Genomic DNA, 18,545 nt, shown 5'->3' on the forward strand with positions numbered 1-18,545 from the left:
AGGAGACGGGCTGCTCCCACCTGCCCAAGCGAGGTGACCTGGTCTGCTCCGAACTTTCTTGCAGTGACGGTCTCAGCGACTGAACCCAGCTGGCGCTTCGCGAAAGGCTAAAAGTTTGCTGTTTAGGCAAAGGCAACCTTTGCGTTTGGGGTGTGTTTAAAAATAGTAGTTAAGGGCTATCTCTAGTATTGGTTCTGAGCAGCGTGCTGTTGTAGGACCCACTTTTTTCAAGGTTTGCTTGGGGTTTACAAAGACCTAATCGAACTGCGCTCAGGCTCACGCACACGCGTTTGTTCGCTCTTTCCAGCGGCAGCCGGAGGATCAAAGCCAGACTGAGGGGGCGTCAGGAATCATCCGGGATCAATCCCACCTCCTCCTGCAGAGCCCCGGGGGCAGAACCGGACCCACCACCACCACCACCAGGCTCGCAACCCCCCGCTGACCCCCACCCGCGACACTTCCACGGGCGGACAGCCCCGACCGCGCCCGGCCCCGCCGGGGAAGGGGGAGAAGAAGCGAAACAAAGCAGCGATCCCCCCCCCCCAATTTCCTACCATCCGCAGACAGATTCATCTCGATAAGGGTCTCATTCGCTTTCTTTCCCAACCGATTCATGGTGGCCGCCTTTTTTTTTTTCTTTTCACCTCGCCTTACGGGAGCTGATGGGAGAAGATGGGGGTAAGTCAGGGGCCGGGTTGCCGCCCCACGGCATGCGCACTGCCCGCAGAGGCGGAGCGCGGTGAAGGGCCGCGGGGGGGGAACCGGAGAAGGGAGGGGACACCGGAGACCGCCCCCGAGCGGGCGCGGTCCCCGATCGGGGCGGCCGACGGGCGGGGAACCCGCCCGTCGGCCGCCCCGATCGGGGACCGCGCCCGCTCGGGGGCGGCTCGTTCCCCCTGGAACTGGCCGAGGCGGGGGGGGGGGAGTGGGAGGTCTTTGCCTCGGTAAAATTTCCATTAAACCCTTTGCTTTTCCGCTACGTGGAGAGGAATGACGGAAGGCGAACTGGGAAAACCTTCCAAAACGTGACTATGGATTAAAGCTCGAGCGTTTGCAAGAGCCTGTAGAGGGGAAAAAGCAACCCCTTTGTACAATTTTATTTGTCCGTTTAGACAGAGCAAAGGTTTTGTCTTTTTTTTTTTTTTTCCTGCATCTTTTATAATAGTTGATCTTTCATGAGAGAAGAGGGGAAGGGAAGTGGGGTACAGTAATATTCCCTTTGTGGGTCAGTGTTGTGGTTTTAACGCTGGCTGGCACCTAAGTCCCACGCAGCCCACAGCTCACTCCCCTCCCAGTGGGATGGGGGGGGGGGGGAGAATCTGAAGGATAAAATTGAGAAAACTCGTGGGTTGATATAAAGACAGTTTAATAATTTTTTTTTTGAAGGAACAAAAATAACAGGAAAATAAAACCCAAGAAAAACAAGTGATGGAAAAGAAAACAATTGCTCACTGCCAACAGACCAATGCTCAGCAAGTCCCTGAGCAACAGCAGCCCCTGCCAGCCACCATTCCCCACCAGTTTTTTTTCTGAGCATGATGTCGTATGTCATGGGATATTCCTTCAGTCAGTTGGGGTCAACTGTCCCAGCTGTGTCCTCTCCCAGCTTCTTGTGCACCCCCAGTCTGCTCACTGGTGAGGTAGTCTGAGGAACAGAAAAGGCCTGGATGCTGTGTAAGCACTGCTTAGCAATAACTAAAGCATCCCTGTGTTATCAGCACTGTTTTCATCACAAACCCAAAACATAGCGCCATACAAGCCACTATGAAGAAATTTAACTCTATCCCAGCCAAAACCAGTACAGTCACTCATTCTTGTTTCATGAGGATAAATTTGCTCTTACTTTTGATCCTGCAGGGATGTTAAGAGCAGCACGCAGCTCTCCTGCCTATGGGACAAATTTAAGCTGGTGTCCAGCAATAAAGAATAATGCTGTTTGCTGTCTGGATTGCAGATTCAGAGCTAGCAAAAACATTTTGGCTAACGATTCTGGGTTCTTTTTAAGTAGTAGCCGGGAGAGAGACAGAAATAAGAATAAAGCCTGAGGAAGGAGGAACGGGGCAGGAAAAGGCAGCAGAAGAAACCTAAGTCTTTGATTCCAGCTGTTGGATTGCGAGAGAAAAGAAACGCTGTCTTGGTCCCTCAGCCTGGCCGAATCTAGAATCTCTGAAGCAGAGAGCATCTCCCAGGACCAGAGCCCGATGGTGCCAGGGAGGACGCGAAGCTCCAGTCATAGCTGCTGTCCCTTCTCCTGGAGCTGGCGCCATTTCCATGTCTCAAACAGCCCCATCTCCTCATCACTTCCTTCAATAATCTGAACCAGTTTCCAACAGACTGTTCGGTAGGTGTATTTCACATATTTTTTGTTTATTAATATCATCTCAGGCCTTCTTTCACATTAACTTCCTGTATATTCAGCTTTTACTGCCTAAGTAACCATTTTATGCACCGAACTGATAGCGAGTTTTGTTACTTGGGCAATTCTAATGCAACATCGGTTTCATGACAGGATTTCTTAATCATAAAGTTAATCAAGTAAAGTGAGTCAGTTAAGGTGCTGGGCTTGTGTTCAGGTCTAACGTACAGTATTAGGCCTTTATTTGTATTGTGCGGCATTACTGCTTCGAGAAGTGTATTTTTAGTCAGGAGCAAGACCTAAAAATGTGTCTGGTTGCTTTCCAAAGTTTGAAATGTTTAGCTTGGGTTTTAATCGCACGATGCAGGATGGCAGGAACAAAGAGAACAGGCACAGCGCACCAAAGGACGCCTTTAAACAGCTTGTAACTGCATACAATGCACCAGGTCACAAGGTTCAGTTTAAAAGCTGTATTTTCTAAGCCTTTAATTTCCTCACAGTATTATATATCTCGGATAAATGCTTTTATGTCCATAAAAGATGCAATTAGAGCCAGCATTCAACAGGAGCCACGAACAGCAAGAATTGCAGCGGCCATGGCTGGGTTTTGCCTTCTAATTACACGCTCGTCCTTCCCAGCTCCACCCAGCATGTGCGGCGGCGAAGCCGACCATACCTAAAGCTGCGTAAGTACCACATGCGGGATGCCAAAGATGATTTTGCAGATCTCTGCAGTTGGTTTGTTGAGGCACTGAATTTGTGTAAATTACACAGTGGCTTGTGTTAGGGAGGGGACTGAAGTCTGCTCTCCCCGAAGGAGCTATCTGCGGAAGGCCTCGCGCCCGTGGCAGGCGCACAGGAGGTCCATGCAAGACCCAGCCTTGAGGTTTCTTGTATATTGAGAGTTTAAGCAGCTGTTGTCTGACTCGGTGGTTTCACCATATGCCTAAGCGATCCAGGACCACGCTTCCTTCAAAAGGCACAGGCCTTTTCCCCTCCCACCTTGCATTTTCACTGCTGATCGATCATAAGGGATAAAATGACTCAGGTCAAGTCAACCTGTTAAACTGACTGATCTTCTTTTTTTCTGGGCTTTCAGTTCCACGAATTGCTGCAAGCAACGGGTCCTGCCAGAACAAAAGAGGAAATGGGGAACCACGCAACGGCAGGACCATTTTATTCCTGAAATATCAATACAGTAACCAGGTACGCCATAGTATTTCTGCTTTTGTGGTCTGGAGTTCAAACACTGTTTCTAATACAGTGTATACATAAACCAAAAAATAATAAAAATACCTAGAAGGCTGTGGGTGTAGGTAGCAAGCATCACCAAAAATTACTAGCGGTGATTACACTTAGGATGTTCAGCAGCAAAGTGTAATCCTTTGTGTTAAAGGAAAGCAAATAGTTTGTAGCCCTTATAAAGTCTTGCTTTCCATTGATGGGCTTTTTCAAAAGATTGGAACTGATTTGCAGGCCTTCATATTTTAAAAAATTATTATTTAAACATAGAAAATTGGTGGGATTGGATGGTCAGATTTCAAAGATATCTCTGTGCCCATCATTGTCTCAGGGAGGTACCCCCAGGCCTGTTCAAAAAACTCACAACTTGCAACCTGAGATCCCAACTTTTGAAAGTCCTGTGGGAAGACTGTCTAAACCTTTCAGCACTAAAGCGTCTTTGAAAATGTGACCCTGAGTCCTAAATCATGTGGAAAATGGAGCTTTCACGTCTGTCAGTTAGATGCTCTGAAAAAATTAGTTCTCTATTATCTGTCCTCTGGGAAGGAATCTAATATATACAGCTTTTGCATTTGCCATGTGGGGACCTACCTATAAGTTGTTCAAATAACATATGCTTTCAGGATTCCCTATGCTATTCATGTCATATATCCACGTCACAGTGTCAGAAGGTGCAGCAACTTTCTGCTATTGAAGGTAGGTGTATTGCCTACACTCCTTTCGTTTAAAAAAGTTTTATATATTTTCAGAGTTTTATTAAGTTTTCAGATCAGACTGTGAGCACCAGTTAGAAATAACAAAAAACAGATGCAGAAGCAAAAGGGAAGCGCTGTATCTCCTTCCCAGCCTCTTCAGCCTGCTCTTTCTCCTCTGATGGCTGCACAGCCCCATGGACCGTCGCTTCGCTGTGAGATTGCAGCACACACAGGCTGCATCCCAGAAACGAATGTTGCTGCAAGAGTGTGCTGTTGTCAACCAATTAAAGGCTGTTGAGGCTTTCTAGCTGAAGAGCTAACTGATTTCTTCCAATTTCTTTCAATTAGCCCTTTAGAATATAAGTAATAGTGTCATTTGGAAAGGAATTAATCTTTTAGAGACCAGTAGGGCCGGATACCAAACAGGCTTAGGAAGGTAAAGTGGGACTCAAATGGAAATTAGGTGCTCAAATCCAGCATTATGATACCCAAAACTGCTATTCAGTTATCACAGGCCTTTTTTTTTTTTTTTTTTTTTAAATGCACCAGAAAGGGAGCACAATTTCTGTATGCCAGGCAATAACATCAGTTGAAGTTTCAACCCATGCCTGCAGTGTGGGAGATCTCTGCATTTTACGCAGAGGCTGTTTGGCGTCTGACTCTTCCCCTCCCCCTATACACAGTTCCTAAGGCTAAACCCAGCTGCTTGAATACCGCTCCAGGGTCAGGCACTAAGAAATACAGCTACGCTTGCTGATGGGTTGGGCGTTCAAATTTTTATATCGAGACTGCTGATTCTTTGCGCGTGCTGCCGCACAGCCCTAAAGCCGTCAGGAAATGAAAAGAGAGTGCCATAAAGAGCTGCGGTAAAAGGCAGCAGAACGCAAACACTTCTCAAAGGAAGTAAAAAGTTTTACATAGTTTGCAGAAGTTCATCATTACGCACTGCATTTTTTTCCTACTGCATCACTTTTCAGTTAGTCAGCTGTTTGCAGTGAGTGGTGCAGGTAAGAATAACACCTGTGATGGCTGAACAAACAGATGACTTTACAGACTATAATCTACCATTTTCTTGGCCAGAGTTACTACACATTTGCAACACTAGAACTAAAATCAACTACCCGCTTTGCATGCTCCCCAGGGCAAGGAAACTGCATGGGTGCGGTCCCAGCTAAGCCCAGCCACGTCCCAGTCCCGGCGGTGCTGGCAGCTGGAGGAGGAAAGCCTGAGATGGGGACACTGGCTCTGTGCCCTCTGTGTGAGCAACGAAGATTTTGAGAGAGCTGCTGGCAGTCAATCAAGGTAATCTTAACAGAAGCCTGTATCCCTTTTCAAGCACAAGCAGACATTTTAGTTCTGTAATCTTGCAGTTACGCTCCCGTAACTGGATTGACCAGTTTGCAGCTGCCATCAAAGTCTTTTTACAAAAATAATCCAAAGAAACCACAAAAAAAGATGATTTAATTTGGTGTGTTTTGGGGAGTAGAGAGAATTCATCTCTTTCCTGCTGGTAGAGACGATCTTAAGGATACTTGAATAAGTACAAAATCTATTCACTGACAATGTCAGAGGCAGGATTCTTCACTCTCATCATGCCTCCGTGGATATAGTTCCATTGATTTTGTTAAACTGCTCCTAAACAGCGTAAGTGAAGATCAGTATTTAATTCTGATGGGTCGTGCACCGATAGGTATGCTCACGTGAAAGATTATTGAATGCAGTAGGGGTGGGATAAGGTCACTTCGTTAGTTCTGGCACTTCAATGACAATGTTAAGAAGTTGCATCACCTTAGTAAATTCCTGTGTGCTTCTAGAGAAACCATCCATTTTCTCTCTTTTCCTTTTACAGACAATTTAGTTTCTCAGGGTTTAGTGCCCTCTGGTGGAAACAGTGTTTTCTCCTGTGAAACCAGATCTGCTGACACCTCATGCTTCATTTTGGTTTTTACCTATATGTGTTGATTATCCCAGAGTGATAAATAGATAAAACAAAGTCGAATTATATTATTTTATTAAAAATAGAGGATTGTGGTGTGAGTAAATGAGGCTGATGTGTGAAAGCCACAGCACTGAAATGATGCAGGGAGCTCAATAGCTCTAGCAAAAATATTAAAAATTCAATTCAGTTCAATGTGCATTAATCAACTTAGACAGTAAAGCAGAACTGAATGATAAAGGTACCATAAAATTACAAGAGAACAAAAACCTGCAGTTGCATATGAGATATACACAAATCATATTATGTGTCATCACAAATAAATTTGTGCTAACCACAGTTTTTGTACACACCTTTTAATGACTTGTGCATCTCTCGGATATGCACATTTTTAACTGTCCTTGATTACATACTTTATTACAAAGTGTATAAAAATTATATTTGTCAAAAATTCTAGAAAAATAAAGCAAGGTATTCCTACCTGGTGAGATGCAGTGACCTTATGGTTTCCAGCCTTTCCCCAGTCTCTAGCCCTCGTGCATCCCTACCCCGGATCCTGTCTGAATAATGTAGCGTTTATCTCCCCACCTAGGGGAACCCTTGTGCAAAGTTGTCGGGGCAGCTTGGCCTGGGCATACAGATCAGATGTGTGAGCTCTACAAACAGGATAAGTATCCAGGAGGAGCAGGAGCCGTGAAACGCATGGGCACCCTCAGCCACATCAAACAGAATGAGAAGAATCGGGCAAAAAGTAAAGTGACAAACTTAAGCAGAAAAAAATGTGTCTAAAACCCAGTACTTCAAAAGTGAGGCAAATATGAATAGTAGAGTGGAATCAATATAGTATAATAATTCATGTACACATTCTGAACAAGAAAAAGCAGAGCCTGGGAGGAACAGAGTGAAAAAGAATAGAAGCAATAAATAAGAAAAATACAATTAAAATGTTCAATGGCTGGGAAGTATATTTAAAATTTCAGGGGAATAGATAAAAGCCCGCAAAATGCAAGATGCTGCTTTGTTTCATCTGGTTTCAAAGAGGCCTAACAGTGCTAACAATGCGATTTCTTTTTCTGCTGTTTACCTCTGGCTTCAGGTAGGAAAGGCAAAGTGTAACACAAATAGGCCAGCACATAATTCTGTAATTTCTGTAGAGCAAATCTGCCATTTGAACCCTTTTTCGGTGGCTGCCTCTCAGAATGTTAATTTTCCTTTCCTGTCAAACCACTGCATTCCTAAGAGGAGCTATGCCATCTCTAATAAAAGTCAAATCTCTTTTCTTGAGATCGTTGCTATTGTCTATAATATAGTTCTTCTTATGAATTGTAAAATGTATTGTTTATCAGAAGACGAACTAGTTGTGCCTCTTGGATATCCATTCAAGTGCATAATATATGAGGAAGAGTCTCCTTTGTCGTTTCTTGTTTCCCTCATTTTAAAAGTTCTACTGTTTCACACTTCAGTTCAAATATGAAAAGAGGCAAAAAGATACCATGGTAGTTACTTATCCAGTAATTACTAATTGGATCATTTTGGAAATCCTCAAGTCTTACTGCATTAATTGTGAAGATTTTTCCTGATTGTTGAATTCATTACTTCTCCTATTAATGAGCACACAATATACAGTTTTGGATGATTCCCTTTAAGTTAGATCTTCAGTAAGTCAGTCTGCTAAGATGGCTGGTATTAGCATACCTGTCAAATGCTTGAAATTACTGGGCTTGTTGTTATCATCAAACACAACAGATGAACCCACAGACATTCATTGATAGCCCTCTGTATTGTAAAGGAGAGAAAGTGATATTTGTGTGATCTGGTACATAAACCCTGGTACTGCAAATATATTAGTAGGTCTATTTTTCAAGAACTCCTGTTGGTTTTTTTTAAAGCTAGACCTTTAAGTCTAGGATAACTTTTCCTTTTCTTGGATCAAACTTAGTCCTCAATTTTCTCACAGTTTTCCAGCACAATCATACTCAGCTTTTCAGAGGCATAGTCCATGCTTCACAATTTTGAATTGGGCATGAATCAAGAAATGAGCTGGTATAAAACACACAGCACTTTTTGGCCTGGCTTTTAAAACCAGTCAATTGCACAAGGACTCAGTGATCATAATATTTTCCTTCATGGCCTTCCATGGGTTACTGAAGAAGCTGCAGCATCAGGATTTGCAAGTGTAGTGGTCTGACTCCAAATCGCCTCACACCCTGCCCCATCAGTTCTAACGGGTCCAGTAGAGGAGTGAATGCGACTTTACATAGGAGGCGTAACACTGGCTTTCCTGATCCATCCCTAGATTAATTAAGACAAGTGATGCTCCTTCATTTTTCAGTTCAAAGCACATCTGCATGTTTTGAGAGAAGTCTTGAATGATATTACTACTATGAATATCAAGGTCATTTACTCTGTTGATTTCCAAGCAATCTTTGGAAATATAAGCAAAGCCTTGTGCAGTATCTATAAGTACAACAGTTCTTAGTCCATTTTTGCCTGATGTTCTCCTAAAACTTGTCTGACTCAAGTTAATGGAGTAGGCTTTAGTTAATCTATCTGTTAAAATTGTTCAGGAAAAGTTTCATAAAAATTGGCCTTTCAGTAATAGGTCTGTGGCTTCTGATGTGATTTAATTTTCCTGGGTCTGACATACTGAGAATTAAAATAGAATGACATTTTTTAAAACTGTCAGTAATCGCTGATCTTATCAATCATTACCCAGTGAGGCACCATCTGTATCGGCTAACCTTGCCTTGGCCTGCTGCAGCTTTTTTCTTCATTTCCTTTGTACTTGCACAAAGTAATGAAGTTATTAAGCTTCATCCCTCCGTTTCTGTTTGTAAAATTGATATCCTCCCCACACGTTTCCTGTCATGCTCAAATGAAAGCTGAAACAGGAGAGCATTTCTCTTTACCTTGCACCTCTGAGCATCCACGCTATTTTTAAATAATATGTCTGACTGTCTGCTTACGGCTTAGCACCACAGCCCTTAAGAAATGCTAAAGGTCTAAGAGTCCATCGTTGTTTTTCCATCTGCATGCCCCAGAACTCATGTTTAAAATCTCTTCTTCTTCTTCTGTTATAATGTTTTTTAACCAGACATCTGATAATCTTTGTTCTGAATTAATTTTCAAGATCATGTTTTGCTGCTAGATTGGGGCTTGTATTCTCTAATTCAGCACAACTGCGTAAGTTGTCAGGGTCAACAGCAGTTGCAGCACTTGCTTTAATCACCCTTTCTTAACACTAATCTTTTTAGCGGTGTTATCAGACAGTGGAGAATTGATTATTAGTATTCTTTTACTATGGTACATCTTGCTAAATCATATAAGAGAGCTTCCTCCTCCAAAGACCAGCAACTTTTTATACAGTCCTTTCCTGAAATATAGTCAGTGTCCCATGCTGCTTCAGGAGTTTTTCTTTTACTTTTTGAGAAAGCCATTTCACATGTTGCCCATAAGCTTTTACTTGTTTTTTCTTGTTGGTGTCATTCATTGGTTTTAGAGCTGGAACACAGAATGATGTGATTCTTTCTATGGCTTTTCTCTCACAAGAAACTCTGAAACACATTGTGTTTATGTGGTGCATCGCGTGCAATCACCATGACTGCAAACTATATGAGAAGCCAGATTTGAAACTTTCCCTGTGTGGATTCCTAACACTGACCCCTTCACTGCTGATTTTAATTCAGATAAAAACCAGGCCCAGATAGTGATGGCATAAGTATTGTCACCAACTGCTCTTCCAGAACAGTTCCCCTTGTCACTACTCATCATTATTTTTGATTGAAACAGTCCAGTGATAATCTATCAGCTCAAGTTTCAATGATAAAAGTATTAACAAGAGGAACATTGCTTCATGTTTTTACACTATACATCTCAGAAGTTGCTTAGCTAGCAGATAAGGGCTATGTCAGGAAATAGAGTCCTGGGTGAGTTGTATGAAAAATGTGCCAGAGACTTTCCTGAGTTTTATTATACCTGTTGTGAACTTGGCCAAGTGAGCTTGGCTTTGTACAACAAATAATTTCCAGTGATAGGTTTCAAGCTACTATCAATTCGCAGTGAAACCAGTTGGTTCAGCGGGGCATAGACATATCTGAGCCAAATCCAAACAAAAGGCTTGGCTGGAGCCACGTTTTGCTGTTTCAAAATGCAAGTAACCAGCAGGAATCACAAGGAGGTAGGGGATTCACTATTGCCTTAGTATTACGGTTCATAACAGCATTGTATTTAACTCCTGCCAGAGTAACCTGACTTTAGATTAGTTTTTCTCTCCTACCTAAGTTTGTACCTTGATTTCTCCCACCTTGTACCTATCTAGGTCATCCTAAAACTTGCTACCTCATGTACAATTTAATGGCTCCCAGCTGTAAAAAGTTAACCTATTCCCCTGCTAATTCTTTCCTAATTTTTCACTCTTGCGAATTCAAAAGGCACTGCTTTGATGTGGTTTAGTCAGCCTTGTCCTTTAGGAGCTTCACTTCCAGACCACCTTCCAGTTGGCCTGCTGTGTTGTGGACATGACTAGAAGTAAGGGCTTTTTCTGATGGCAAGAGGCATCTAGAGATATCTCCCAGTACAGAGCCTGGGTGAGACAGATACCAGAGTTGACAGGGTGGTGATTCTTATATGTGACGGGTATACTCAATAGCTAGGGATCATTAGGCATATACATCTAAAATAAAGATTTAGGTGTTGGAAGTGTGGTTGGGAGAAGGAAAAGCAACAGGTAAGGCAAACCACAGGACAAGGTATTAATCCAGAAGGTGCTCTTTTTTAATGGAGACTTTCTCTTTTTTTTTTCATTGTTTTTCTTAATATTTCAGGACGAAAACATTTTCCTATCTGTATGTAAAAAACATAACCCGAGAAAAGCAAGTTCTCCCCTCTACTTTCTTTCACACTTTGCAGCTCTTATTTTGTTCGTTTCCTGTTACAGCCTTACACTTCTACACAGAGTGAAAATTATGTGTAATCTGAATAATAATTCATGTAGGTTTACTGCAGTATCGTGTACAGTGTTTTATATCAGTGATTCCCAAACTTTTTTTTACCAGGGATTCCTGTGGCATGTAACTAAACTTCCCAGAGCCTTTGCGTTCTCCATCTCTGTTCTCTCTTCTTGTCCCGCTGGTGCTAACTAGCTCTTCCCACCCACCTCCAGATCCCTGCCCTTTCCTCTTGATTTTGATATCCCTTTTTCTTCCATTCCTCTCCTAATCAGCCTTCCCTCCTATCCTCAGGTTCATTTATCATTCTCTTCCCAGCCAGCTCAGGATATCTTTTCCTCTTCTCGGAGTTTCTATGCTTTTCCCTTAAGAAGGCAATGAGGGTATGGCAACAGTACAGGATTTTTGCCGCTTCCATGGCTGGCCTTCTGCTTTTCCTTCACAGCCACATATTCTCCCTTTTCCTTCCTAGCAAAGCTAGATTTCCTGCTGTCTGGAACAGAGATTGCTGGTTCAGGGGATAGGTGCTGTCACAGTAGTCTCCAGGTGTCCAGCAGTTATCCTTGGGGAGCAGCAAGTATTTTGTGTCCCCTTTGAATGCATCCCTGTCTCGTCTGCACGTATTTGACATTTAATATTTGAATATATAAAAATTTTCAGCATCAGACTAGTGCGGGCTGTTGCTGATGCTGTCCTTTGTTCCCAGCGCGGTTCCTTTGGAAGTGTTACAATATCATTCACGGTGAATAACTATTTAGCTATTTGAATCTAATGATGGTGTAATTCTATGGACCTAATCCTGAAATGTTTAGTTTGTCCATTTTCAGACAAAATTTGCACTAAAGTTAATGGCTCAAGATTTTTAGTTACTGTTATAATGTCATTGAAAAAGAGAAAAAGCTCATCAGAATCATTAATTTTTAGATAGCATTGTATCTCTTCCTTAGATGAGGAGAATCAATCAGAAAACAAGTATAACTGAGAAGATCTTTAGGCATTACAGACATTACACAGTGAATGGAAATGCTCTTATATAAGGCTTTGATATGACAAGTAAGAAATAATTTTCATTTCTTTTAAATTAGCATCTTACATTCCCAGAGGCTTTGTCTTGGGTTTAAAGAGCACAAAGAAGAATACTGTCCCCAGAGAAAGCTATCCTATGTAATTTCTTTCTTCTTTGCTTGCAATCAATCATTCTTTCAGTGAGGCTGATCTTACGTGCTGCTCCTTGGTTGCAGGATACTTCTTGCCGTATGATACCCATGGCTGTAGCTCACCATAATATGATCATCCAATTTGCTAGGTTTAGTCATCTGTGGCTAGGTTCTTGAACATGGTATTTTGATTTGGTTTAATGTGAAGAAGTGTATTCTTCCTTTCCTTCATTGTTAAATGCTTTTCAAGAAGTATTCGTGCCTTGTCTCTGGCTTTCACAGCGTATAGCAGTGCGTAAGGGATGGAATTGCATTGCAGTACCTCACAGAGCTCCCTTGAATTGCTCCTCCTGTAAGCAGACTAGTTAGGAAGATGTGCAAAAGCTGTCATTTGGGGAACACCCGGCAATAATTTTTCTGTCTATTTTAGCCACCATTTAGAGATTCATAGTCACTGACTTTTTTGGTCTCAGACCTGGAACAACAGATGTATTATTCAAACTGAGAGTCCAACGTTGATTTTCAACAGCTAATGTTAATCACTTGAAGTTGATGCTTCTAGAAAGAAGTTTACTATTCTTGAGACTCTTTTTGTTCTATAAAAAGGATTTCTCTCATTCTGTCCAAAACAAGAGAAAATTAGCACAAGGTAATTGTGTAGGTCAATGACAAGGATATTAACCTGGCAATGGAGAAATGCCAGATCACCAGAAATGGTGAGTTAGAGCTATTGCTTGTGAACATCTCCTACCCCATGGAATCTCTTGATACTAGAACTGTTTTGTTCTATAGTCTTGTTGTTGACAGAGTCAAGGTTAAGGAAACTGACTGTAATCCACCAGTTTGGGCATTCACCGGGCATATTGGAAAATCAACTGTGTGTTCCAGCCCCACAGGCATAAAGCTTTCTGTTAGAAAGGCCAGAGTGAATTATGGATGACTCAAACACAGTACAGAAAATTACATTAGCATATGTAACACAGAGAGGGTTAAGTGTAATTACAGTAGCTGTACACAGCAAAGTATAGACGGGTAGAAAAACAGTGGGACAAATGCTATTCCTGCTGAGTAATTGTGGTGTGCTTGGAGAAATGGATTCCAGGCTTCCTTTGGTTTGTATAATCTGAATACTTGCCTGGCACACCTTTTTGCCAAAGCCCAGTATGTAGCACAGATGTGGGGTTAATGATCGATTCGTGTTAAGCCTCGGGTGAACTCTAGGATTAGACAATTCAGATCTGATATGCCCTCAAATGCTCACAGACTGAATAAAACCCCTTTACTTCCTTCACATGGTAATTTTTCAGGCTCTCTTTGGTTGCAGGTTGGAATTGTAGGGATGATCAACCAGGTCACCACAAGTATACATTTGCTGGGGGATGAGGGGGTGGAAAAGAAATACTTGAGTTTAGGGCATTTTTGGAACCATGGTAGAAAGGTATCTTAGTGCAGTTCTCAGTCTAGAATACGTATAGCTGCTGCCCATCCAGCAGAGACTTCATCTGAAATTGAAACACCTCAGACTTCCTGAGACAGTTTTTTAAGGACGTATTTTAAGTCCTTTTAAAAAGTCTTCAGCTTTTAGTTTATGCTTCAGCTAAGTTGATTTAAACCATCTCTGAGTACATTATGTCCCTCCACTACCTGCTGTTTCTTGGTATAACAGGAATATTCACCAACCCTTTCTCTGGAAAGTGAAAGCCATTTTGAGAGCAGCAATAGAACTTTCAACTACTGACTAAAACTAAAATGAAGGACTTACGGGTAATGGCAATTAGCAAACAATGCCGGTGATTTAATCATGTAAACTTGATGCACTCCTGCTTTTCTAAAAGTTCTTCTTATCAGCATATTAGAGGAAGCTGGTGTCTTTGTGCATAGTTCTAGAAATGCTCTGGTGTCTGGGTGAATTCATTAAACTTCTGGTCTTTCCTGTCTCCACCTTCCTAGACTCTATCTGTTTATCTCGTAATCCCTCAGACAAAAATAGTTCCAGTCTTATCAGTGCTTAACCTTCTGTTTTGTTACTCGTTAGCTAACCTTGTGTTTTGTATTTTAATACCAAGAATAGCTCTTAAACTGCGTAACTGCGTGACTCTCATACCCTGTGTTTGTATTTGCTGGAGCTCTTCTACTGTTTCAAAATCCTGCTTATAAAAGAATGTTTCATGGTCTCTTTATATTTATGCTGGAAGAAAGTTATTTGTGAGCTTTAAGATGACAGAAATCTTCCTCTCCCATCTTTCCTTCTCTCCCCACTTCACAGCCGCTGTAATAAATTAATGGAGTGACTCTGTGAATATCAAGTGTAGCAGTTGTAGGGTTCAGCCCTAGAGCTTCCTCACCACAGTAATCCAGCTCTATATAGTAATCTCATGGAAATTTATTGCTTACTGGGGGAGCGAGAGCTGCGTGCACTGTAGGGCTCCAGGTTCTACCACAGCCCTAGTCAGACTCCTTTGTGTATACTGTTCATATAGTTACTATTCATTCTATGAATTAATCTGCTATATTCTTTTAACAATGGAAACTAAATGCGTCATGCTAAAATCAAATCACTGTCATCTGTATCAGTCACCAGGGGTCTGTTGATCTCTTTCTAGCATGGATTTTGTTATTCAGACATTCCCCACAAGCTGTCAAATGGTCCAACTCAATAACAACTAATAAAGCAAGCACCCCTTAAAAATTTCCCCAGGGAATCTTTTTAAATTGAACAGGGAGTAATAAATCTTGTAGTGTCAATAATGGTGAAAATGTTAATTTGGTTGACTCTACTGTGTGCCTCCTCAAGCGAAATTTCAAAAGCTGTGCCGGAAAGATGGCTGCTACCTGAATTCACTCTGTTGCTCTCTGCCTGCAGCACCGGTTTCAAATCTCTGGCGAGGGCTATCTGAGACGGGCTGTATAACAAAAGAGCGTTCTGGTGATCTGGTTGTTTTCTCAACCTTTTAAATCTCACCTACTGATTTTAGTCATGCCCTTAAATGAAAGTTAGATGACGGGGATGAATGTGCTGGCAAGACTTTCTCGGGTGGCTAACTGATAGAGTCCCTAGCACGTAGCAGAAATGTGTCCATCTGCTTAGCATAGCATGAGTCTGCTTTACTGTAGCACACAAAGCTGGTTTAACACTACTATCAATAACATAATTTTCTTTATTACACAAACTGGGTAGAAAAGGGGTTTTATGGTGTAAATTTAGTCTATTAAGGGCATTTCTGTGAATAAATTGTACTCGATGTTCTTTTCATCCTTTTTAGCACAGATTTTTTTCACAGATGTCATTTCTGGGCATTAGACAATTTTTTTTCTCCTGCTGTTGTGAAAGGAGAACTGCGAGTACTGACATTAAACATTTTGGGAAATTTGTTCTGTTCTTTTTATAATAAGTGAAAGTAGTCCTGCCAGAACTCAAACCTTCCAGTGACTTAAATTTCTATTTTATTGTGTTATTTCTTAGGTACTTGATATCATCTTAAGGAAACTAATTAAGGGACTATTTCTGAAGTCCCAACTGCATACTTACTCCATATAATCATGCTCTTATTTTTTCATATTTTAAAAAAAGTTTGTATCTGCAGTGGAAGCAAAATGGCAGCTTTAAGCATGACTACTAAAATATGTGTTTTCAATATAAATTTGTGACATGAGATAACAAGTGCTAAAAATTTCTGATTGCAAGACGTTAATTTCTGGGCTTTGGTTGGGCGCCAGAGCAGCCTAGAAATGGTACAGTTAAGGACCTACATGGCTGCTTTAAGAGTCGTATTCATATTTTTAAAAACTATTTTATTCGCTCCATCCGCTAAATTTAGGAAATGTTCCCTTTCTTAGCTGCTTAATCCACTTCAGGGTTTCTTTAAGCTCTTTTTGGATGGCATAGGAAAGTATTTAATTTGCATACTAGGCAGGCAGGGAGACCTAGTAGTCTTTATCCGTCAGGTTTAATAATCAAGAACCAGCCCTGACACAGACCTGCCCTCCGTGTTGCATGGGAGCCCAGCCGTGTCCAGATGGGTGCGCTTCCGTTCCTTTCCTTTCCCTTTATAAATGCAGAAAAGAAGAGGAACCTGAGACTTGGGTGGAATGTTGAGGCAGGAGAACCCAGAAGACAAACTTGCCAGGACCCTGAGGGTACCACCAGCCTTCCCTGCCCCTGCCCACCTCCCCACAGCCCTGCCCTGCTTGGCCCTGGGCCCCACCGAGACGAACCTGGCTGATGTCCCAACCCGACCTCAGCCCATCCTCGTGCCCAGGAAGGTGCCCGATGTCCGGGGCTGGGGCTGCCCCGGTGCCCCCCACCTGCCCTGCTCCTGGCTGGGGCAATGGGACTGGGTCCCCATCGTGCACCCCTGCGGATAAAGCAGGCATTACTTAAAATCCTCTCTTCGCAGGCCAGAAATTCGAGCAAGAAAACACGATCCATCTGCATGAGCACGGGCAGAGTCTGGATGCTAACCCGGATCTGTCAGGTAGGGGTGGAGGTCGCTCTCCCTCACGGATTATCTGTCGTGGTTAGCATGGGCATCTGCTGTCACGAGCACGGTGCCAGGCAAGCTGTTTTGGCGAGTGACTCTTTGGAAATCGCAGAGCGCGCACAAACAGATGAAATTGCACCTATATAAAGTGAAAATAGGTATCTTTCAAAATACACACTGATAAAGTTCAAACTATTTTTACGGTAGGTAAGCCTCAGTAAGAGGGACTCTTGGGGTTTTTTTTGGGGGGGGTTGGCTTGGTTTTTTTCACACTGAGCCGCTGGTCATCCCAACGCTGCCCCGCGGTGCACTGGCCCCAGCCTGCTGCGCGGTGGCTTGCGCGGCACTGGGCTGCCCTGCGCCAGCAGTTGCCATTGGGAAGGCGGGTGTCCGGCCGGAGTGAAATGCTGCTCGGTGTTTAAGTTTGGGCAAGTTCAGGGCGGCTAGCATTTAACGTTAGCCCGTACGTGGTGAGCGTTAGATGGAAGGTTGCTTTTGAGATTGTTAGTGTGGTGAGGGTAGGGTTGGCTTTGTGGCGTAAAACAAAACGCTCCCTTTTGGTTTAAAATACTTTAAAGGCCCGAGGTGGCTCAAGGATGATGAATAATTCTAATTCCAGTAGAAACCCTCTAATCTTGCCACGTTTCTCAGACTACGAAGGGAAACATTTAGAAAGAGTGAACATTGACCGTCATGTACAGAGCAGGTTCTATCTCCAGAAGAGGCCGTCAAAAATGTCAGAGCTGCGTGCGATGCTGTTTGGTGCGCTTGTTTGTTTATATTTGCAGCAGAGAATCCCAGAGCCTCAGTCGTGAAGTGAGACTGCCTTCCGCTCAGCGTTGCATAATAAAAATACACAGAAGAACACGATGGTCTCTGCTGCAGAGAGCTCACGGGTATCTGCGTGCCAAGCGGGCTACGTCCCTGGGTAATGACCAGCCGTTTGAGAGAAGGGTGTTGCAGGTACTGTCCTGGGTGCTTTGTAATTCAGTTTGTCTATAGGTGGCACTGGCAATGTATTGCCTTTGCACAATACCACTCTGAGGTGCTAAGTTGTAATTTACCTACTAGTGATGTGCATCACTCAGGAGGTACCAGTTCTTTTCCTGTTCTATTGAAGTTTTTCTTGATGGAAGTCACAAGGCTTGACACTTTAAACTTCTGTGTAAGTAAATACAAAAATAAGTAAAACATATTAAGGCTTCATTTTCAAATATTTTATGACAAACTATATGCAGCGCTGGAGGAAAGCCCCTCCATCATTGGTTCCAGCTATCTGCTATCGCAACCAGGTTTGTTTTGTCATCTGTTTTACAAAGTAGTACTGATTGCTGCATGCTGGCAGTCATCTTCTTTTACAGGTGTAACAAAAGCAGAAAGAGGGGAAAAAAATGTCTAGAGCACTCTTCTTGGCAAGAAGGTTCCACATATAGCAAAGGAGGTTGTCGGTTTTCTGCTCAATTTTTTTCCTATGTTGTTACCTTTAAATGAAATCAGCATTGGTTGGGATTGCTTTTCATGACAGGTTTTGTAGTGCAGTGCTCCATCTTTTGCACATAGGGTACTCTCAGAGATGTCACCGAAAATAAAATATCAACAAAACCTTGTGAGAAAGAATGTCCTAATTTTCTGGTAGCACGGTGCTACAGAAGACTTCCTATTTGTCTCCTTACCATGAAACCATCAGTTTGAGATCATCATCAATTTCTGTTCCCCCAATCTCCAGCCTTTC

General features: G+C 42.5%; 1 protein-coding gene and 2 long non-coding RNA genes across 9 annotated transcripts in view; 2 read left to right on the top strand and 1 right to left on the bottom strand.

The window, feature by feature from the left end:
• The window catches only part of ANO5 (anoctamin 5), a 60,922-nt gene extending 60,153 nt beyond the window's left edge, over positions 1-769 (bottom strand). For 4 of the 7 annotated variants that reach the window (XM_075048225.1, XM_075048223.1, XM_075048226.1 and 1 more), the window contains exon 1: positions 555-768. In XM_075048225.1, the coding sequence (XP_074904326.1) occupies positions 555-615 (61 nt within the window). In that variant the 5' untranslated portion in view covers positions 616-768. Of the gene's footprint in view, positions 1-554 lie in introns of all 7 variants that reach the window. The other 3 variants (XM_075048222.1, XM_075048221.1, XM_075048227.1) reach the window with 2 other exon arrangements.
• A 1,166-nt stretch (positions 770-1,935) lies between these two features.
• LOC142039961 (uncharacterized) lies at positions 1,936-4,338 on the top strand. Its single transcript, XR_012653095.1, has 4 exons — positions 1,936-2,341; positions 2,897-3,042; positions 3,456-3,562; positions 4,222-4,338. It is a non-coding gene; the product is annotated as an uncharacterized LOC142039961 (long non-coding RNA).
• Positions 4,339-5,445: 1,107 nt separating this feature from the next.
• LOC142039962 (uncharacterized) overlaps positions 5,446-18,545 on the top strand; it is a 65,574-nt gene continuing 52,474 nt past the window's right edge. The window contains exons 1-3 of the long non-coding RNA XR_012653096.1: positions 5,446-5,595; positions 16,730-16,807; positions 17,602-17,776. This is a non-coding gene — a long non-coding RNA (uncharacterized LOC142039962). The remainder of the gene's footprint in view (positions 5,596-16,729; positions 16,808-17,601; positions 17,777-18,545) is intronic.

This window comes from Buteo buteo, chromosome 16, assembly GCF_964188355.1.
Source record: "Buteo buteo chromosome 16, bButBut1.hap1.1, whole genome shotgun sequence".
In the NCBI taxonomy this organism is placed as follows: domain Eukaryota; kingdom Metazoa; phylum Chordata; class Aves; order Accipitriformes; family Accipitridae; genus Buteo; species Buteo buteo.